General features: G+C 30.7%; 1 protein-coding gene across 1 annotated transcript in view; it reads right to left on the bottom strand.

Moving 5' to 3' along the window:
* LOC143241647 (peroxidasin-like) overlaps window positions 1-25,754 on the bottom strand; it is a 92,285-nt gene that overhangs the window by 41,572 nt on the left and 24,959 nt on the right. The window contains 4 exon segments of the mRNA XM_076484843.1: window positions 210-281; window positions 3,005-3,076; window positions 10,723-10,794; window positions 11,232-11,303. Of these exon segments, the coding sequence (XP_076340958.1) occupies window positions 210-281; window positions 3,005-3,076; window positions 10,723-10,794; window positions 11,232-11,303 (288 nt within the window).

Raw genomic sequence — 25,754 nt, 5'->3', positions numbered from 1 at the left:
TGCGGTGGCCCTGGTAGAGATGATATTTTGTTTTAATTGTGGAAAAATAATCTTTGTTGTTAAATAAAGTATTAATAATTCTGTGTAACATTTCACATACAAAAACACTGAATATCTTGTTCTTTAGACCCACACTGAGGTTATATTTACTACTTCTGAACACCAGTGAATGCTGCTGTTATATTTAAAACAAAAACTACATCACTCACAGTCTTTCCAAAGATGGGAGGTTTGTAAAAGTGTTAGGCTCAATTGCTTGAATCTCGTTGAAATGCATGTACCTGGAAAGAAAGGAAAACTTCAAACTATTAACTATAAACCAGGACCACTAGCATCAGGATGTGTCTGTTGGTAGTAAAATAAATACTGTCAAACGTGCTGTGTGTGAAATGTAAGCTTTATGAACAATCACTATTACTGAGTAATACAACAACACCATCAAGCATGATGTGTGTAAAATGTTATTTACCAGAACTCTCAGTATTACTGAGTAATACAACAACACCATCAAGCATGATGGGTGTAAAATGTTATTTACCAGAACTCTCAGTATTACTGAGTAATACAACAACACCATCAAGCATGATGGGTGTAAAATGTTATTTACCAGAACTCTCAGTATTACTGAGTAATACAACAACACCATCAAGCATGATGGGTGTAAAATGTTATTTACCAGAACTCTCAGTATTACTGAGTAATACAACAACACCATCAAGCATGATGGGTGTAAAATGTTATTTACCAGAACTCTCAGTATTACTGAGTAATACAACAACACCATCAAGCATAATGGGTGTAAAATGTTATTTACCAGAACTCTCAGTATTACTGAGTAATACAACAACACCATCAAGCATGATGGGTGTAAAATGTTATTTACCAGAACTCTCAGTATTACTGAGTAATACAACAACACCATCAAGCATGATGGGTGTAAAATGTTATTTACCAGAACTCTCAGTATTACTGAGTAATACAACAACACCATCAAGCATGATGGGTGTAAAATGTTATTCACCAGAACTCTCAGTATTACTGAGTAATACAACAACACCATCAAGCATGATGGGTGTAAAATGTTATTTACCAGAATTCTCAGTATTACTGAGTAATACAACAACACCATCAAGCATGATGGGTGTAAAATGTTATTTACCAGAACTCTCAGTATTACTGAGTAATACAACAACACCATCAAGCATGATGGGTGTAAAATGTTATTTACCAGAACTCTCAGTATTACTGAGTAATACAACAACACCATCAAGCATGATGGGTGTAAAATGTTATTTACCAGAATTCTCAGTATTACTGAGTAATACAACAACACCATCAAGCATGATGTGTGTAAAATGTTATTTACCAGAACTCTCAGTATTACTGAGTAATACAACAACACCATCAAGCATGATGGGTGTAAAATGTTATTTACCAGAACTCTCAGTATTACTGAGTAATACAACAACACCATCAAGCATGATGGGTGTAAAATGTTATTCACCAGAACTCTCAGTATTACTGAGTAATACAACAACACCATCAAGCATGATGGGTGTAAAATGTTATTTACCAGAACTCTCAGTATTACTGAGTAATACAACAACACCATCAAGCATGATGGGTGTAAAATGTTATTTACCAGAAATCTCAGTATTACTGAGTAATACAACAACACCATCAAGCATGATGGGTGTAAAATGTTATTTACCAGAATTCTCACTATTACTGAGTAATACAACAACACCATCAAGCATGATGGGTGTAAAATGTTATTTACCAGAACTCTCAGTATTACTGAGTAATACAACAACACCATCAAGCATGATGGGTGTAAAATGTTATTCACCAGAACTCTCAGTATTACTGAGTAATACAACAACACCATCAAGCATGATGGGTGTAAAATGTTATTCACCAGAACTCTCAGTATTACTGAGTAAAACAACAACACCATCAAGCATGATGGGTGTAAAACAACAACACCATCAAGCATGATGGGTGTAAAATGTTATTCACCAGAACTCTCAGTATTACTGAGTAATACAACAACACCATCAAGCATGATGGGTGTAAAATGTTATTTACCAGAACTCTCAGTATTACTGAGTAAAACAACAACACCATCAAGCATGATGGGTGTAAAACAACAACACCATCAAGCATGATGGGTGTAAAATGTTATTTACCAGAACTCTCAGTATTACTGAGTAATACAACAACACCATCAAGCATGATGGGTGTAAAATGTTATTTACCAGAACTCTCAGTATTACTGAGTAATACAACAACACCATCAAGCATGATGGGTGTAAAATGTTATTCACCAGAACTCTCAGTATTACTGAGTAATACAACAACACCATCAAGCATGATGGGTGTAAAATGTTATTTACCAGAACTCTCAGTATTACTGAGTAATACAACAACACCATCAAGCATGATGGGTGTAAAATGTTATTCACCAGAACTCTCAGTATTACTGAGTAATACAACAACACCATCAAGCATGATGGGTGTAAAATGTTATTCACCAGAACTCTCAGTATTACTGAGTAATACAACAACACCATCAAGCATGATGGGTGTAAAATGTTATTCACCAGAACTCTCAGTATTACTGAGTAATACAACAACACCATCAAGCATGATGGGTGTAAAATGTTATTTACCAGAATTCTCAGTATTACTGAGTAATACAACAACACCATCAAGCATGATGGGTGTAAAATGTTATTTACCAGAATTCTCACTATTACTGAGTAATACAACAACACCAGTAAATACAATGGGAGTGAAACTGAACTTTTAAGAACTTCCACTATTATACTGTTTACACTATTATTTATAAGATGTAACTTTTAACCATTAGGAAGATAGTACTTGTTGTTTAATCAAATCTCAAAACTTGTTGTTTTTCTGTTTTTTAAGAGTAAATATCCTATATGAGCTGTATAAATTCAGACAAACAATAAATAAAAGTAGGTTTAAAACACTGACTTACAACTGTTCCAACTTCTCCAATCCTCGAAACGCATCTTGTCCAATAGTTCTAATTTTGTTTTTATATAAATATCTGAGAAAAAATATATATCAAGATATAAAAATATATAGAAATGAATGTATATCTACATAAAGATATAAAAATATATAGAAGTGGATGTATATATATATAAAAATATAAAAAAATCATTCCTTGCAAACATTAAAATGTTTTGAGACATTTATTGTTCATAATCAACACTCTACTAATATTTATTCTATTTATATCCTTCTGATATTTTCCAGCTTAGATGAAAACACCAAAATAAACAACTTTACATTTATACAATTCTGAAACTAATAGGTATGAACTACCTATACAATATGAAAGTAGAATGTTACAACCATAGTTTCTGTTTGCTAGCTGTTATGTCAGAACAATTTTTAATTTATTACCAATGTCTAACTCAAATGGAGGTGTTGACACTAGTCTGTAACAACAGAGTTGTTCATATAACTTGTGATAAAGTCTCTGTTCCAAGAAATCTTAGTTTTAATGTAACATAATATATATACCATTATACATAATATATATACCATAATACATAATATAATATATCATTATACATAACATAATATATATACCATTATACATAATATATATACCATAATACATAATATAATATATCATTATACATAACATAATATATATACCATTATGTATAGCATATATCATAACATCTAACATAATATATATATCTTTATGTATAACATAATATATACACCATTATGTATCACATATATCATAACATCTAACATAATATATATATATATATATACCATTATATATAACATAATATATATATACAATTCATTATATATAACATAATATATATACACCATTATATATATAACATGATATATATATACGGTTAATTATATATATATAATAATAATATATATATATATACATTATATATAACAATATATATATATACACACGTTATTATATCTTAACATAATATAATATATATCATTATGTACAACATATCATATACATATAACATAATATAATATATATCATTATGTACAAACATATCATTACATATAACATAATATAATATATATCATTATGTACAACATATCATTACATATAACATAATATAATATATATCATTATGTACAACATATCATTACATATAACATAATATAATATATATCATTATGTACAACATATCATTACATATAACATAATATAATATATATCATTATGTACAACATATCACTACATATAACATAATATAATATATATCATTATGTACAACATATCATTACATATAACATAATATAATATATATCATTATGTACAACATATCATTACATATAACATAATATAATATATATCATTATGTACAACATATCATTACATATGACATAATATAATATATATCATTACATATAACATAATATAATATATATCATTATGTACAACATATCATTACATATAACATAATATAATATATATCATTATGTACAACATATCATTACATATAACATAATATAATAATATATATCATTATGTACAACATATCATTACATATAATATAATATATATCATTATGTACAACATATCATTACATATAATATAATATATATCATTATGTACAACATATCATTACATATAATATAATATAATATATATCATTAAGTACAACATATCATTACATATAACATAATATAATATATATCATTACATATAACACAATATAATATATATCATTATGTACAACATATCATTACATATAACATAATATAATAATATATATCATTATGTACAACATATCATTACATATAACATAATATAATATATATCATTATGTACAACATATCATTACATATAACATAATATAATATATATCATTATGTACAACATATCATTACATATAACATAATATAATATATATCATTATGTACAACATATCATTACATATAACATAATATAATATATATCATTATGTACAACATATCATTACATATAACATATATATATAATATATATCATTATGTACAACATATCATTACATATAACATAATATAATATATATCATTATGTACAACATATCATTACATATAACATAATATAATATATATCATTATGTACAACATATCATTACATATGACATAATATAATATATATCATTATGTACAACATATCATTACATATAACATAATATAATATATATCATTATGTACAACATATCATTACATATAACATAATATAATATATATCATTATGTACAACATATCATTACATATAACATAATATAATAATATATATCATTATGTACAACATATCATTACATATAACATAATATAATAATATATATCATTATGTACAACATATCATTACATATAATATAATATATATCATTATGTACAACATATCATTACATATAATATAATATATATCATTATGTACAACATATCATTACATATAATATAATATATATCATTATGTACAACATATCATTACATATAACATAATATAATATATATCATTATGTACAACATATCATTACATATAACATAATATATATCATTATGTACAACATATCATTACTCATTTTAAAACATCTTTTGTATTCTATGCTGTTGATAAATTGACAATTCAACAATTTATTGAAAAACTACCTTAATATTCAACAATGAAGCAGAATGACAGGAAAAGCTACCTTAATATTCAACAATGAAGCAGAATGACAGGAAAAGCTACCTTAATATTCAACAATGAAGCAGAATGACAGGAAAAGCTACCTTAATATTCAACAATGAAGCAGAATGACAGGAAAAACTACCTTAATATTCAACAATGAAGCAGAATGACAGAAAAAGCTACCTTAATATTCAACAATGAAGCAGAATGACAGGAAAAGCTACCTCAATATTCAACAATGAAGCAGAATGACAGGAAAAGCTACCTTAATATTCAACAATGAAGCAGAATGACAGGAAAAGCTACCTTAATATTCAACAATGAAGCAGAATGACAGGAAAAGCTACCTTAATATTCAACAATGAAGCAGAATGACAGGAAAGCTACCTTAATATTCAACAATGAAGCAGAATGACAGGAAAAAGCTACCTTAATATTCAACAATGAAGCAGAATGACAGGAAAAGCTACCTTAATATTCAACAATGTAGCAGAATGACAGGAAAAGCTACCTTAATATTCAACAATGAAGCAGAATGATAGGAAAAGCTACCTTAATATTCAACAATGAAGCAGAATGATAGGAAAAGCTACCTTAATATTCAACAATGAAGCAGAATGACAGGAAAAGCTACCTTAATATTCAACAATGAAGCAAAATGACAGGAAAAGCTACCTTAATATTCAACAATGAAGCAGAATGACAGAAAAAGCTACCTTAATATTCAACAATGAAGCAGAATGACAGGAAAAGCTACCTTAATATTCAACAATGAAGCAGAATGACAGGAAAAGCTACCTTAATATTCAACAATGAAGCAGAATGACAGGAAAAGCTACCTTAATATTCAACAATGAAGCAGAATGACAGGAAAAACTACCTTAATATTCAACAATGAAGCAGAATGACAGGAGAAACTACCTTAATATTCAACAATGAAGCAGAATGACAGGAAAAACTACCTTAATATTCAACAATGAAGCAGAATGACAGAAAAAGCTACCTTAATATTCAACAATGAAGCAGAATGACAGGAAAAGCTACCTCAATATTCAACAATGAAGCAGAATGACAGGAAAAGCTACCTTAATATTCAAGTATTAAAGAAATTCTAAGTTGTCTTATTATATAGCAATGAAACAGAATGGCGATGTAATCCCTTTACTATTCCACAGTAAATAAAACATAACAATACCACTTTATTGTACTCAGAACCTTCCTTTATCTGACTATTTCTGATAAAGCTAATGTTACACAAGTTATATATTCAATATATTAGTTCCATTTGTCAAGACTGAGAACTTATGTCTCACGTAAGCCTAGGTTTACTCACTACACTGTTGCATCAGTAAAAACATTTGATCATGACCATGTATGATATCTACTTAAATAGAAGAGAAACAATTCTAAAAGTGAACAGTTTAGTTTGGAAGAATTCATAGCAAACATAGTATTGAAAAATTAAAAAATATTTGGAAAAAGTGTTATAAACGGTTAACATGTGAGAAAAAGTGTTATAAACAGTTAACATGTAAGAAAAAGTGTTATAAACAAGTAACATGTGAGAAAAAGTGTTATAAACAATTAACATGTGAGAAAATGTGTTATAAACAGATAACATTGAGAAAAAGTGTTATAAACAGTTAACATGTGAGAAAATGTGTTATAAACAGTTAACATGTGAGGAAAAGTGTTATAAACAGATAACATGGAAGAAAAATTTTATAAACAGTTAACATGTGAGAAAAAGTGTTATAAACAGTTAACAGGTGAGAAACATTCATATTAACAAACACTTAGAATGAAATAGGTGTTAATTTCTAAACAGGCCCAGCATGGCCAGGTGGGTTAAGGCGTTCAATTCGTAATCTGAGGGTCACGGGTTCGCATCCCCATCGCACCAAACATACTCGCTCTTTCAGCCATGGGGGAATTATAATGTGATGGTCAATTCCACTATTCGATGGTAAAAGAGTAGCCCAAGAGTTGGCAGTGAGTGGTGATGACTAGCTGCTTTCCCTCTTCTTACACTTCTAAATTAAGGATGGCTAGCACAGAGAGCCCTCGAGTAGCTTTGCACAAAATTCAAAAACAAACAAAAATAATTTCTAAACACTGTTAACATGAAAGAGGTGTTAACATAATCTGTAAACCCTGTTAACATGAATGAGGTGTTAATATAATCTGTAAACCCTGTTAACATAAAAGAGGTATTAATATAATTTGTAAACCCTGTTAACATAAAAGAGGTGTTAATATAATCTGTAAACCCTGTAAACATAAAAGAGGTGTTAATATAATCTGTAAACCCTGTTAACATGAAAGAGGTGTTAATATAATCTGTAAACCCTGTTAACATAAAAGAGGTGTTAATATAATCTGTAAACCCTGTTAACATAAAAGAAGTGTTAATATAATCTGTAAACCCTGTTAACATAAAAGAGGTGTTAATATAATCTGTAAACCCTGTTAACATAAAAGTGTTAATATAATTTGTAAACCCTGTTAACATAAAAGAGGTGTTAATATAATCTGTAAACCCTGTTAACATGAAAGAGGTGTTAATATAATCTGTAAACCCTGTTAACGTAAAAGAGGTGTTAATATAATTTGTAAACCCTGTTAACATAAAAGAGGTGTTAATATAATCTGTAAACCCTGTTAACATGAAAGAGGTGTTAATATAATCTGTAAACCCTGTTAGCATGAAAGAGGTGTTAATATAATCTGTAAACCCTGTTAACATAAAAGAGGTGTTAATATAATTTGTAAACCCTGTTAACATAAAAGAGGTATTAATATAATTTGTAAGCACTGTTATGTTAAGATGAGAGAGCGATATTAATATTATTAGCATTTTGATGTGTTAACAACATTATAATGCTTACATAAGTTTTGATGTTTGGGTGAAACTGTTATTGTTTTTTTCAGACCTTTAGTTTAGTTAACTGTTTCAAAATGGCAGATAAAAGCAGTTTAATAAATAATAATGGAAGCACCTGCAGCTTAGCAGGCCAGGAGTAATCTAGTCACATTGTGTTTGAATGTGACAGGCCAGGAGTAATCCTAGTCATTATTGTGTATGAATGTGACAGGCCAGGAGTAATCCTAGTCGTTATCGTGTTTGAACGTGACAGGTCAGGAGTAATCCTGATTATTGTGTTTGAATGTGACAGGCCAGGAGTAATCCTAGTCGTTATTGTGTTTGAATGTGACAGGCCAGGTGTAATCCTAGTCGTTATTGTGTTTGAATGTGAGAGGCCAGAAGTAATCCTAGTGGTTATTGTGTTTGAATGTGACAGGCCAGGAGTAATCCTAGTGGTTATTGTGTTTGAATGTGACAGGTCAGGAGTAATCCTAGTCGTTATTGTGTTTGAATGTGACAGGCTGGGAGTAATCCTAGTTGTTATTGTGTTTGAACGTGACAGGCCAGGTGTAATCCTAGTCGTTATTGTGTTTGAACGTGACAGGCCAGGTGTAATCCTAGTTGTTATTGTGTTTGAACGTGACAGGCCAGGAGTAATCCTAGTGGTTATTGTGTTTGAACGTGACAGGTCAGGAGTAATCCTAGTCGTTATTGTGTTTGAATGTGACAGGCCGGGTGTAATCCTAGTGGTTATTGTGTTTGAATGTGACAGGTCAGGAGTAATCCTAGTCGTTATTGTGTTTGAATGTGACAGGCCGGGAGTAATCCTAGTCGTTATTGTGTTTGAATGTGACAGGCCGGGAGTAATCCTAGTCGTTATTGTGTTTGAATGTGGCAGGTCATGAGTAATCCTAGTCGTTATTGTGTTTGAATGTGACAGGTCAGGAGTAATCCTAGTCGTTATTGTGTTTGAATGTGACAGGCCGGGAGTAATCCTAGTTGTTATTGTGTTTGAATGTGACAGGTCAGGAGTAATCCTAGTCGTTATTGTGTTTGAATGTGGCAGGTCATGAGTAATCCTAGTCGTTATTGTGTTTGAATGTGGCAGGTCAGGAGTAATCCTAGTCGTTATTGTGTTTGAATGTGACAGGCCGGGAGTAATCCTAGTTGTTATTGTGTTCGAATGTGGCAAGCCGGGAGTAATCCTAGTCATTATTGTGTTTGAATGTGAATCTGTGGTGTTGGGACTTGAGTCTCCTTTCCACAAAAACCAAGCCTCACGAATACAACATAAGAGTGATGGTCAAACCAAGCCTCACGAATACAATATAAGAGTGATGGTCAAACCAAGCCTCACAAATACAACATAAGAGTGATGGTCAAACCAAGCCTCATGAATACAATATAAGAGTGATGGTCAAACCAAGCCTCATGAATACAAAACAAGAGTGATGGTCAAACCAAGCCTCATGAATACAACATAAGAGTGATGGTCAAACCAAGCCTCACGAATACAACATAAGAGTGATGGTCAAACCAAGCCTCACGAATACAACATAAGAGTGATGGTCAAATCTTTACTCAACTAGAGCCTTAAAATATCCCATTTTCATTTTTCCAGTGAAGCAAAAAAGTGCGTGTGTCACAGTTATTGAATGTTTGATTGTTTTGGATTTTAAGTTAATGTCAGCTAGTCAACAGTAACCATCTTCAACTCTTGTCTGACCTAATAGTGACATTTGACCTTAACTCTAACAGGTTCCAAAGTTAGCAGAACGAAATTGCGGCAACAGGACACGAGCCATGAGCCCTTCTAGCTTACACACTTGTTAATACAATCCTGCTGATGTCTCAGTGTAGATCAAATAATTTTTGATGTAATTTATCTTCTGTTATAAAATGTTTGCCATCAGGAATTAGGATCCAGTGGCACAATGGTATGTATGCAGACTTACAATGCTAGAAACTGTTTTTCCATACCCGTGGTGGGCAGAGCACAGATAGCCTACAATATAGCTTTGTGTTTGACTACAAAAAAAATAAGAACAATTCGAGATATTATGTTCTTTTATTGTTTGTTAAACTCAACAGGTTTAATATAGCTGGAGTATATCATACTAACAACACGTGATAAACAATTACCAAATATCTTAGTACTTACAGGTACCGCAATTCTTTCAGGCCTGTAAATGCATTATTTTCTATCTTCGTAATGTGGTTGTTGTTTAGCAGTCTGTAAAGCATAAATAATTTTAACATTTGTACAAAGTAAAATATTCATTATTTTCATTTACATACTAAATAAACAACTTTTCAAACCTCTTACGAATAACGTAAATAGATAAATATTTATCTCAACAATATTTACGTTACTACCAGTTTACCAGATAAAAATTAAAATAGTACCAATTAATATTATGCAATAATTAAAAAAAAATAATTTAATTGAAGGCCTACGATGTTCCAGTCTTTTTATTTTCATTTAGAAATTACAGATAAAGATTCTATATTTTAATAATGATATTAAAACTTCTAACACCTTAAATCCACTTTCTGTTAACTTTACACCAATAAAACTGATTTAGTTAGTATTTTCTAATATTAACCAATCACGTTTCAGGAAAGAACGTTTTAGGATTATGAAATCCTAGGTCGTAAAAATGTACTTACAGTGTATTCAAACGTTTGAGATTTTTAAATGTGTTGGCAGTGACTTCTTTTATCTTGTTGAATCTCAAATCTCTGCAAAACATAAAAATACCAACTGATTAAGCCTAGTTACATATTATACATTTTATATTGTTTAGCCTTAACTAAATGATTATTAATCAATTAAAAGTTTGTAATCTTAATTGAATACCGTTAATTACGAATGGTTAACTTTAATTATATTTTTTTTATCCTTATTGCATATTCTCAATATTGATTGGTTAACCCTAACTATTTAACGTACAAGTTAATTATTTAACACATACATAACTAACAATAAGTGTTGCACCCTACGTTCTTGTTATATAAATTATAATAACTGGTTAACTTGATATTGATTGGTTAACCCTAATTACTTATTGTTGATATTAAGATGATTTACTCGAACGACTTACCATAAATAATAATTGTTTACCTGTGTGTGTGTGTTTTTCGTATAGCAAAGCCACAAAGGGCTATCTGCTCAGCCCACCAAGGTGAATCGAACCCCTGATTTTAGCGTTGTAAATCCGGAGACATACCGCTGTACTAGCGGGGGCAATTGTTTAACACTAATTACCTACAGCCAACAATGACTGATGTACCATAACTGCATGTTATTTATAATAATTTGTTAGCTTAATTACATATTGCTATTACTTACATACGTCTTTAGCTTTTTATGATATTATTAGAAGATGACTTTACAACATAATTATTGCTAACTGGTACATAAATTGGCAGAAATGTCTTAGAAAGAAACTCATTCACACGTACCTAAACAATACAAACAGAATGACGTTACCAACTGACTTCTTAACGCTTCTAACTAAACATTCTTAAAGCAAAGTAATAAATAAAGAGCCAATAACAAAATTTAATACACCACGTAAAGTTTTTGTTTTGTTGTTGTTGTCGTCGTTCGTGTGTTTCTGTTGTTGTTTTCCTGTTGTTATTTTCAGGTTATATTCTAAAAACATTACATATTTCATCCATAGGGAAAATGCTGATATTAATTATTACGTAATGTAATTTAGATAACCTTTGATTTTTCTTATTTCATTAACCTATTTCTTTTTAGTCTTCAAACTTCCCCTGCATATCATATGTCGCGTACTTGAACTGTAACTGAACGTCTATAAGTGCAGACCATGTAAATCTAAACAGAATCCGTCTCTCTTGGTCGTTTGTGATATCCAAGACACAAGACATTTTTCAACTGACCTCTAAATAACCACTTAAATCAACAGTTTATAACATTGAATTGTAAAAACACGACATTCATATTAACCAATCAGGGTACACTGATAACACCGAGTAGTAAGACACATCATTACTATTAACAAATCCGTGTAAATTTATAAACTCCAATGTTTTACCAATGTCAGTATTTGATATTTTCAGTTTTTAGTAATGTCAGTGTTTCACTGTTTAGTTATCCTTTCTCACTCTCTTTTTGTATTATCTTTCTATTTATAATCTTGAGCTAAGCTGTGCTTAACCTCAAGGACACTTTAAACAAGCCAGTCTAACAATAAAAGTATAATTTCCTGAATTTAACATATCAGTTCAAGCTCAGTTCAAGTTTTGAAAACCTTACAATTTATATAGAACCTCGCTCTCTTAACGCCCACAGCCACTTCTCTGTAGAAGGTACAGATAATTATTAAATTGGAGTTTATTTAATAATCCATTTTCATCAGCCACAACTACGAAACGGAAAGAACAAAAGAAAAATGTCTTCTACCCTAAACCTACGAGTACCGAAATACAAAAATGTTATTACATTCACTCGCCTACCTAAATTCATTTCTGCCATTATTACGAGACAACACAACCCTGTCAATGCCTAAATAACAGACTCCTCTCGAAGACTAAATAGTCTCTCAATAGTTCGTATTTGCAGCTGAACTTATGAGTGAAGTTTTTCTACATTGAGGAAGGTTATTTTTTATTAATTTCTCGCTGCACATGTACAAATCCACCTAACGGCGTCTCTTATCTATGCTTCACTCGAACGACAGGTCATTTCGGACACACACACATATTTATTCCAAGAATTAAACTCAGATGCTAACAGCTTCGATAATTATAAAAGAAAGAACCACAAAGAACGCCAAGTGTTTTATTCTCACAGTTTTTTTACATCATTGACAAAACATTGAGTCATAAATATTACTGATACACGCTGAACAGTTTCTCTTTAATGGGCCCCTCTTTCCACAGCCTAAAATAAACAACGCAAAAGAGAATACATAGTATCGTTTTAAAATGTAATGAAACAAATGAACTTAGGAACACAATAATTAAATTAGAGTTTAGAGGCTGAACTAATCTGATTATATTGTTTAAATGGTCAATATCTCCATCACACCTGTGAAACTTGTGAAAATATTTACCTGTGGTTCTATAAGCCCCAAATTAAGGTGTCAACAAGAAACTAAGAATGAACTAATCCTTATGATACAAGAATCAATTACAAGTTTTATTCTCACAGTTCATAAGCCAAAGTTCTTCGTGAAGTTTGACTCTCATGATAGTTGAATGAAAATAATTACATTTCTTTAATAACAAAAGACTGCCTGTAAAGTCTAACCCTAACCAACAATCTAGCAAGATAGTAAAGAGCGGTCTCTATATTCTGTCCTTACTTACGTTTTCACTTTTTTATCCTAATTATCTACTGGCTAGATTTCATATTAATGCATTTCTACTTTGTTCTATGAACATAATTTATAAATTTTCTCTTCGTTGTATGTTTGGTAAACGATTAAATAAGCAACAGAAAAGCGTGTTTAAAAAAAAAAAAAAAAGTTGTTTTTATTTTAAAACTATACCAGTAATTCATCACAACATTCAAACATTATGTTTTATAACACGTAATAATAGCAGATCCCGCTTGTCAAAATAATGTTTAACTTGGAATCCAACCAAGGTAAAACATTAGTCAGTTAATATGATACATTAAACCTGTAATATACAGGTAAAACATTGGTCAGTTAATATGATACATTAAACCTGGAATATACAGGTAAAACATTAGTCAATTAATATGATACATTAAACCTGGAATATACAGGTAAAACATTAGTCAGTTAATATGATGCATTAAACCTGGAATATACAGGTAAAACATTAGTCAATTAATATGATGCATTAAACCTGGAATATACAGGTAAAACATTGGTCAATTAATATGATGCATTAAACCTGGAATACACAGGTAAAACATTGATCAGTTAATATGATGCATTAAACCTGGAATATACAGGTAAAACATTAGTCAGTTAATATGATATATTAAACCTCGTGCCGCGTCATCTGCAATGAACTTATATAGAATAACTTTCAAACACGGTTGAAGGTCCAAATCCACAGACACCAAGACGCTAACCTAATTATTAGTTAAATTATCTAAAGTTCAGGTCCTTTCTAAGGTCGTTCTACGTTTGTAATTAAGCACAAAGCAACACAATGGGTTATCTGTGCTCTGCCCACTTCGGGTATCCAAATCAGGTTTCTAGCGATGAAGTTCGCAGATATCCCGCGTGCGACTGGGGGTGTCATTCTAAGTTTAACTTATTCTGGTAATATTCTGTGTTTAACATGTTATACTTTTGGATGAGTCTGTTTATATCGTCTGTATAACATGTCGTTCTATTTTCAGCCGATTCTGTTTATATTCTGTATTTAACATGTTTTACTTGGGCTGAGTCTGTTTATATGTTCTTCTATGGGTAGAATAAATCTGATTGCATTTTTCGTACTCCACAGTTTTAAAACATAACCTCTAATGACCACTAGGGTTAAACTTCGAGGTCAAAACTACTAGAAAAAAAATTAAAATTTTCGTAGGTTAAGCTTTTTGTGAAAGTTATAATAGTTTTTATTTTCTCTGAACGTGTTATTCAAAACGTTTAATTTTACGGTTCTACAGAAAGTAAAAACTACAATAAACAAATCTCATACAAAAATGTTTTACCTTCTACTAGACAACTATGTTACAAAACTCAACACGCTTACTGCAAGTTTAAACTTTCTATCAAGTGAGAAGTTTAGGCTTAAAACGAAGGGAAAAAAGTGCTTTAATCCCTGTAACACCGAGTCATATATCAAACAAAAAATATGTGGCAATAGATATCTATGTAACACTGAATCATATATAAGCAATATGTGACAATAGATATCTATGTAACACTGAATCACATAGAAGAAACATGTGACAATAGATATATATATGTAACACTGAATCACATATAAGCAACATGTGACAATAGATATCTATGTAACACTGAATCACATATAAGCAACATGTGACAATAGATATCTATGTAACACTGAATCACATATAAGCAACATGTGACAATAGATATCTATGTAACACTGAATCACATAGGAGAAACATGTGACAATAGATATCTATGTAACACTGAATCACATAGGAGAAACATGTGACAATAGATATCTATGTAACACTGAATCACATATAAGAAACATGTGACAGTAGATATCTATGTAACACTGAATCACATAGAAGAAACATGTGACGATAGATATCTATGTAACACTGAATCACATATAAGAAACATGTGACAATAGATATCTATGTAACACTAAGTCATATACAAGAAACATGTGAGAATATATATATATATATATGTAACACCAAGTCATAAGAAGACACGTGTTAAATAGATATATGTGTAACACCAAGTCATAATGAGGAACATGTGAGAATATATACACATATTGAAATATTTTTATTTTTCTTCCCAATACACCATTACAGTGAAGATGAGTTTTTCGCTCGACTGACTCACATCACTAGATGGAAACAATGAAGTAAGAGTTGAAGTGGATGTTGAAGAAAGTGGTCAAGTCTTCAGCTGTGTGAGTATAATGACAATCAGATGTCACTTATCTATTAGGAAATGGTGAGAGAAATACTGAATATATATAGAATAGTGGGACCAAAAAAATATGGCTAAAAATATAAACATCGAAAATAAAGACATTTATATATTTATTATTATTAAACACAACGTGTGTTTATTATTTATCAATATAATTAAAAGTTAGGAGTTTTGCCGAAGTTTTAGTCACGTGATGTAATGATGTTAAAGAAGTCACTGCGCATGGTACAGTTTGACATAAATTTCGATTCTAATAACATTCGATCGTATCACTTTGAACCAGTTAGTTAATCTGTAGAAACCCAGCTTAGAATCAAAGGTATAATAAGTCATCATGAAACATAGAAAATGGAGTGAACTGCCTGGTTTAAACACGAGCACGAACTGTAGCTAACAAGTAGTTCTAAGTTTTATTATCTGGTTATATTCTGTTTAGAAAATTAAACGCCGATTTTTTTATCACAGCACTGCGTCGGTGTTTTTACTTTTAAAAAAACAGGCATTGTATTTCGCTTATTTATATTTCCTAATAGTCTTTCTACCCCAGTAAATAACCTTTGGTTTCAAATTAATTTCATTCGTGATGTATCCCATTTATAGGATCGAGGTGAAAACGTGTTATCTAAGCGAGTAAAATCAGTAATGATTAGGTTCGTTATATTTGACCCAAAGCCTGCTCTATTCGTGGACCGTATTAATGCATCTCATAGTTCTAACAAAAACACCACCAAACTCTCTTGGTGTTTTACTTCTATTGTTACAAAAGAAAATTCACATAATAAACCAGTTTCGCAAGAGAAACATTTGCGGTCAACGGAACATATAACGAAACACATTGAAAACAGAAATAATTATATACGAAGTGAGTCGGTTACTACGACCTCGAGATGTCTGATGCTAATAACGTCACGAATTCACAGCTTATAAAAACACGGAATATTTCATACATTCGACGCATTTGAACTAAAATAGTAAGTAACTATTATAAAATAGTAAGTAAAAAACAGTAACTAGTATATGGAGCTTATAAAAAACAGTAACTAGTACATGGAGCTTATAAAAAAGAGTAACTAGTATATGAAGCTTATAAAAGCCAGTAACTACTATATGGAGCTTATAAAAAACAGTAACTAGTATATGGAGCTTATAAAAAACAGTAACTAGTATATGGAGCTCATAAAAACCAGTAACTAGTATATGGAGCTTATAATAAACAGTACTAGTATATGGAGCTTATAAAAAACAGTAACTAGTATATGGAGCTCATAAAAACCAGTAACTAGTGTATGGAGCTTATAAAAAACAGTAACTAGTATATGGAGCTCATAAAAACCAGTAACTAGTATATTGAGCTCATAAAAACCAGTAACTACTATATGGAGCTTATAAAAAACAGTACTAGTATATGGAGCTTATAAAAAACAGTAACTAGTATATGGAGCTTATAAAAAACAGTAACTAGTATATGGAGCTTATAAAAACAGTAACTAGTATATGGAGCTCATAAAAACCAGTAACTAGTATATGGAGCTCATAAAAACCAGTAACTAGTATATGGAGCTTATAAAAAACAGTACTAGTATATGGAGCTTATAAAAAACAGTAACTAGTATATGGAGCTTATAAATAACAGTAACTAGTATATAGAGTTTATTAAAAATAGTAAGTCGTATATTGCATAACAACCTTTATACATTAAGTTAATTAGATATTTTTTCACCAAGTGGTAATTGAAATGAAATATGAACACTAACACCTGAAGGTAACAATATTTAAAAGATTGATTAAATGATGTGTTTACAGTTGTACATTTATTGATGTTACTAGTCTCATATTTGTTCATATATGATGTTACTACAGTCTTATATTTGTTCATATATGATGTTACTACAGTCTTATATTTGTTTATATATGATGTTACTACAGTCTTATCTTTGATTAATGTTACTACACTTTATCTTTGATTATGTGATGCCACTATGTTCTACTCTTAGTTTATATGATATAACTACAGTCTTATCTTTGATTAATGTTACTACAGTTTATCTTAGTTCGTACTGTATTTTATTACTCTTTCTGTCTTAGTGCATATGATGTCACAAGCATGACTCAGAGTGTTATATGTGATGACTACCACTTATGTGAAGTTAAATTAGACTTACTTCTGTAACGTTAGTTTTGTTAAAACATTCAATATGTTTAATGTGTTTACTTTATCGTTTTTCATGTATTCCATTTCACTGTGAAGACTATTTTGTATTCTTAATTTAGTATGTATATTTAGGACAAATAGTAATCTTATAAACTGGCCGACCATCGTTACGTGTTGTTGGGATTAAAGCCGATAACGTGGACAATAGCGAAAGTAGACAACTTATGAATCAGGGTATTCTAATCATCATATGTTTTTAGTTTTTGTTTTATAACATTATTAAATCATCTAAATTATTTACCGGGTTAATTTTTATATCTAGATGTCTTTTTGTTTATCAAGTTATTCAAAACTACCCAGCACCTAAGCCAACATGCCGCCACTTTCTTGGAAGCACATTCTATTTTTAATGTTATATACACTCCTTAACGTCAAATGAAATAGGTTCTATGAGGCTACAGTTAAAATATTTTTAAACCGCATAACCTAAACAAAGCAGAAAAATCTAGATTATTTTAAAAAACCCATTAGAAACCCTAAATTAATTTGGAGAAAACAAATGAAAACAATTGACCAACTAATAGAGCTATTTCAGAGATGTCTAGATCAAGGAATGTGCTACCCCTCTTCCCAGCCCCATAACTCAAACCCCATCTCTCCTCGTCCTACTCGACTACTCTCTGCTTACGTGAAATGGAAAGCAGATGTATAATTTCTCTCACGAGATCGTTCAGGGCACTACGTCATCACTTCACGTGCAGTATATCTGACACATGCTTAACACGAGTAATAAGCTGGTTTCAAACAGCTAAATGGGGCATCCCACGAGAAACTTAGGTTTATATGTCATTTAACCTACCGCTTAGCAGTAAGCGACATCGACAGATATATGTATTAAAAAGTAACTTGTTCTTCATGAGGAAAGATGTCAGCTTAGCATTAATCTATTAGAACAATGAACATGTATATATATCATTTATATAAGGTATTAATTGTTCAGAAATAAAGCCTAAACATTATAAAAATATTTAGGCTTAACTTGTTAGGTAAACGTTCCTTCACGTTCCGGGACATCGTTTTAAATTCAAGATGAATCCGGAACTGTGATTGGAACATGTTAACCAATAAGTAAATCACTTTGTTTAGTTCACTTTCCTGTAACTTCAAAACGTTTGTTTGTTTGTTTTGGAATTTCGCACAAAGCTACTCAAGGGCTATCTGTGCTAGCCGTCCCTAATTTAGCAGTGTAAGACTAGAGGGAAGGCAGCTAGTCATCACCACCCACCGCCAACTCTTGGGCTACTCTTTTACCAACGAATAGTGAGATTGATCGTCACATTATAACGCCCCCACGGCTGGGAGGACGAGCATGTTTAGGGCGACTCGGGCGCGAACCCGCGACCCTCAGATTACGAGTCGCACGCCTCAACGCGCTAGGCCATGCCAGCACCTTCAAAACGAAACCTACTACCAAGATTTAAAATATTCTATTCATCACAAAAGTATAATTTTTATGTTACAATTTCACATCTAGACAGCAAACTGTCATACATTTGTGTTTGTCCGTCTGTGTGTGAAGTTATTTTTGTATCCATATATTCAAAGCATATTTATTTCTGTATCTGAAGTTACAAACGTGTATGTAAGCACGTACACACTAACATTGTTATAATTATTGTGTTTATTTCTTTAACAAACTGTTACTGTTGGAAACATATCTGCATGTCAGACGACACTTAAAAAAAATACTATTTGCAGAACCGATTACATTTTATAAGTCTGCCCTTTGGTTCAGTGCGGTTACCTTTTGAAAAAAAAAACCGTTAGGCGAAGCGTCGTATAAAAAAACAACAACTAAATTACTGGTCATTGGTCTAAAAAGTTTTGTTTCTTTGTATGTGTGTTGTTTTTACAAAACGCTTTAAACGATACCATTTTAGCTACTCTCGTGTCAAACTCCCATGATTAAATAATTAATACAAATATGAAAATAAGCCAGTTAGGAGTTGTTTACCATAGTTTCTTGACCGATCAAGAGCGCCCTTTCACTCACTCTCTAGACTTATTTACTCGATTTGTAACAGGAAAAGGCGCATGGCATCTTTCACTAGCACGTATATAAAAGCACGAGCGCTTTGTCTTTCTTGTTTGGATCCGCTTTTTTCCGACCTTCACACGGCTTGAAAAGGCTTAGTGTAAATGCAATCAATAGCGTCTTTCAAGACGTTCTAGAGTAAATATAAACAAACTCAGTTTTCGTCATATCTTTGTAACCGCGTTCAAGACAAGCTAGTGGTTGTATATACTGTATGGCATTACTGTTTTCCAACTCTTGACTGTGTCAAACCGTCACACAAGATCATTAAAACATGCTAAAAGCTGGTAACTTTCAACAGGTATGTTTAAGACTATTTACAGTTAATGTCGTCAAGTTACTAAGGTTGCTGGTAACATCATAACTGGTAGAATCATTCCACACAACTTCTGGGAAATGGTTGAAAATTAATCACAAATCTAATCAGACACAAGGGTGAAATAGACTGGTAAAAATTGAACGATAGAGAAATGTTTCACACCAATTATTATAGTATATAACACCAGAAGTGTACTTGTACTGGTCATTTCGCACCTGTTACAATTGTATAGAACACTATAAGTGTACTTATAGTGATTATTTCACACCAATTATTATGGTATATAACACTACAAGTGTACTTACAGTGATTATTTCACACCGATTATTATACTATATAACACGAGAAGTGTACTTATAGTAGTTATTTCACCACAATTATAATGGAATAGAACAATAGAATTGTACTTATAGTGGTCATTTTGCACCAATTATTATAGTATAGAACACTAAAAGTGTACTTATAATGGTTATTTCACACCAATTATTATTGTATAGAATACTAGAAGTGTACTTATAGTGAACATTTCACACTAATTATTATGGTGTAGAACACTAGAAGTGTATTTATAGTGGTCATTTCACACCAATTATTATGGTATAGAACACTAGTAGTGTACTTACAGTGATCATTTCACACCAATTACTAAGGTATAGAACACTAGAAGTGTACTTATAGTGGTCATTTCACACCAGGTATTTTAATATATACACTAGAAGTGTACTAATATTCGTCATTTTTCACCAGTTATAATGGAATCGAACACTAGAAGTGTACTTATAGTGGTCATTTCACACCAGTTATTATAGTATACAATACTAGAAGTGTATTTATAGTGGTCATTTCATACCAGTTATTATTGTATAGAACACTAGAAGTGAATTTATAGTGGTCATTTCGCACCAGTTTTAATGGAAAGGAACACAAGAAGTGTACTTATAATAGTCATTTCTCACCAGTTATAATGGAATAGAACACTAGAAGCGTACTTATAGTGGTCATTACTCACCAATTATTATTGTATAGAACACTACAAGTGCATTTATAGTAATAATTTCACACCAATTATTATGGTATAGGCCACTAGAAGTGTATTTATAATGGTGATTTCACACCAGGTATTTTGATATATACACTAGAAGTTTACCTATAATGGTCTTTTCGCACCAGTTATTGTTGTATAGCACACTAGAAGTGTACTTATAGTGGTCATTACTCACCAATTATTATTCTATAAAACACTAGAAGTGTACTTATAGTGGTGATATCTCACCAATTATTATTGTATATAACACTAGAAATATACTTATAGTGGTAATTTCACACCAATTACTATGGTATAGAACACTAGAAGTGTACGTTCATTAATCATTTCACACTGATTATTACAGTATATAGCACTAGAAGTGTACTTCTAGTGGTTATTTCACACCAATTATTAAGGTATAGAACACTAGAAGTGTACTTATAATGGTCATTTCACACCAGTTTTTTATATATACACTAGAAGTGTACTAATATTGGTCATTTTTCAGCAGTTATAATAGAATAGAACACTAGAAGTGTACTTATAGTCGTCATTTCACATCAGTTATTATAGTATACAATACTAGAATTGTACTTATAGTGATCATTTCACACCAGTTATTATTGTATAGAACACTAGAAGTGAACTTTTAGTGGTCATTTCGCACCTGTTATTATTGTATAGAATACTAGAAGTGTACTGATAATGGTTATTTCACACCAATTATAATGGTATAGAATACTAGAAGTGTACTTATAGTGGTCATTTTACAGTAATTATTATAGTGTAGAACTCTAGAAGTATATTTATAGTGGTCATTTCACACCAATTATTATGGTATAGAACACTAGTAGTGTACTTACAGTGATCATTTCACACCAATTGTTATAGTATATAACAGTGGAAGTGTACTTATAGTGCTTATTTCACAACAATTATTATCGCATAGAACACTAGAAGTGTACTTAGAGTGATTATTTCACACCAGTTATTATAGTATGTAACACTAGAAGTATACTTATAGTGGTTATTTCGCAGCAGTTATAATGGAATAGAACACTAGAAGTGTACTTATAGTGGTTATTTCACACCAATTATTATTGTATAGGACACTAGAAGTGTACTTGTAGTGGTGATTTCTCACCAATTATTATAGTATATAACACTATAAATATACTTCTAGTGGTTATTTCACACCAATTATTAAGGTATAGAACAGTAGAAGTGTACTTATAATGGTCATTTTACACTAATTATTATAGTTTAGAACCCTAGAAGTATATTTATAGTGGTCATTTCACACCAATTATTATGTTATATAACACTAGTAGTGTACTTGTAGTGGTGATTTCTCACCAATTATTATAGTATATAACACTATAAATATACTTCTAGTGGTTATTTCACACCAATTATTAAGGTATAGAACAGTAGAAGTGTACTTATAATGGTCATTTCACACCAGTTATTATTGTATAGAACATTAGATGTGAACTTATAGTGGTCATTTCGCACCAGTAATAATGGAATATAACACAAGAAGTGTACTTATAGTGGTCATTTCGCACCAGTTAAAATGGAATAGAACACATGAAGTGTACTTATAGTGATCATTTCACAGCAGTTCTAATGGAATAGAACACAAGAAGTGTTCTTATACTGGTAATTTACACCAATAATTATGGTGCAGACCACTATAAGTGTATTTATAGTGGTTATTTCACACCAATTACTATGGTATAGAACACTAGAAGTATACTTGCAGTGATCATTTCACACCAATTATTATTGTATAGAACACTACAAGTGTACTTATAGTAATTATTTCACAACAATTATTATCGTATAGAACACTAGAAGTGTACTTAGAGTGATTATTTCACACCAGTTATTATAGTATGTAACACTAGAAGTATACTTATAGTGGTTATTTCGCAGCACTTATAATGGAATAGAACACTAGAAGTGTACTTATAGTGGTTATTTCACAGCAATTATTATTGTATAGAACAATAGAAGTGTAGTTATAGTGGTCATTTCACACAAATTATAATAAATTAGAACACAAGAAGTTTACCTACAATGGTCTTTTTGCACCAGTTATTATTGTATAGAACACTAGAAGTGTACATATAATGTTCATTTCTCACCAGTTATAATGGAATAGTACACTTGAAGTGCACTTATAGTGGTCATTACTCACCAATTATTACTGTATAGGACACTAGAAGTGTACTTGTAGTGGTGATTTCTCACCAATTATTATAGTATATAACACTATAAATATACTTCTAGTGGTTATTTCACACCAATTATTAAGGTATAGAACAGTAGAAGTGTACTTATAATGGTCATTTTACACTAATTATTATAGTTTAGAACCCTAGAAGTATATTTATAGTGGTCATTTCACACCAATTATTATGTTATATAACACTAGTAGTGTACTTATAGTGGTCATTACTCACCAATTATTATTGTATAAAAGACTAGAAGTGTACTTCTAGTGGTTATTTTACAACAATTATTGAGGTATAGAACAATAGAAGTGTACTTATATTATTCATATCACACCAAGAGAACACTAGTAGTGAACTTACAGTGACCATTTTACAACAATTATTATAGTATATAACTGTGGAAGTGTACTTATAGTGGTTATTTCACAACAATTATTATCATATAGAACACTACAAGTGTACTTATAGTAATCATTTCACACCAATTATTATGGTATAGACCACTAGAAGTGTACTTATAGTGGTCATTTTACACTAATTATTATAGTTTAGAACCCTAGAGGTATATTTATAGTGGTCATTTCACACCAATTATTATGTTATATAACACTAGTAGTGTACTTATAGTGGTCATTACTCACCAATTATTATTGTATAAAAGACTAGAAGTGTACTTCTAGTGGTTATTTTACAACAATTATTGAGGTATAGAACAATAGAAGTGTACTTATATTACTCATATCACACCAATAGAACACTAGTAGTGAACTTACAGTGACCATTTTACAACAATTATTATAGTATATAACTGTGGAAGTGTACTTATAGTGGTTATTTCACAACAATTATTATCATATAGAACACTATAAGTGTACTTAGAGTGATTATTTCACACCAATTATTATAGTATATAACACTAGAAATGTACTTATAGTGGTCATTTCACACCAATTATTATGGTAAAAACACTTGAAGTGTACTTATAGTGGTTATTTCACCACAATTATAATGGAATAGAACAATAGAAGTGTACTTATAGTGTTCATTTCACACCAATTATTATAGTATATAAAACTAGAAGTGTACTAATAGTATTAATTTAACACCAGTTATATTGGACTAGAACACTTTAAGTGAACTTATAGTGGTTATCTCGCACCAGTTATAATGGTATAGAACACTAGAAGTGTTCTTATAGTGGTCATTTCACACCAATTATTATGGTATATAACTCTATAAGTATACTTATAGTCATCATTTCAAAACAATTATTATGGTATAGAACACTAGAAGTGTACTTATAGTAGTAATTTCACACCAGTTATTATTGTATAGAACAATAGAAGTGTACATATAATGGTCATTTCTCACCAGTTATAATGGAATAGAACACAAGAAGTGTACTTATAGTGGTAATTTTACACCAATTATTATAGTGCAGAACACTATAAGTGTATTTATAGTGGTTATTTCACACCAATTACTATGGTATAGAACACTAGAAGTATACTTACAGTGATCATTTCACACCAATTATTATTGTATAGAACACTACAAGTGCATTTATAGTAATAATTTCACACCAATTATTATGGTATAGGCCACTAGAAGTGTATTTATAATGGTGATTTCACACCAGGTATTTTGATATATACACTAGAAGTTTACCTATAATGGTCTTTTCGCACCAGTTATTGTTGTATAGCACACTAGAAGTGTACTTATAGTGGTCATTACTCACCAATTATTATTCTATAAA

Source organism: Tachypleus tridentatus, unplaced genomic scaffold, assembly GCF_004210375.1.
Source record: "Tachypleus tridentatus isolate NWPU-2018 unplaced genomic scaffold, ASM421037v1 Hic_cluster_1, whole genome shotgun sequence".
NCBI lineage: Eukaryota > Metazoa > Arthropoda > Merostomata > Xiphosura > Limulidae > Tachypleus > Tachypleus tridentatus.
This window is presented reverse-complemented; position numbering and strand designations above follow the sequence as displayed.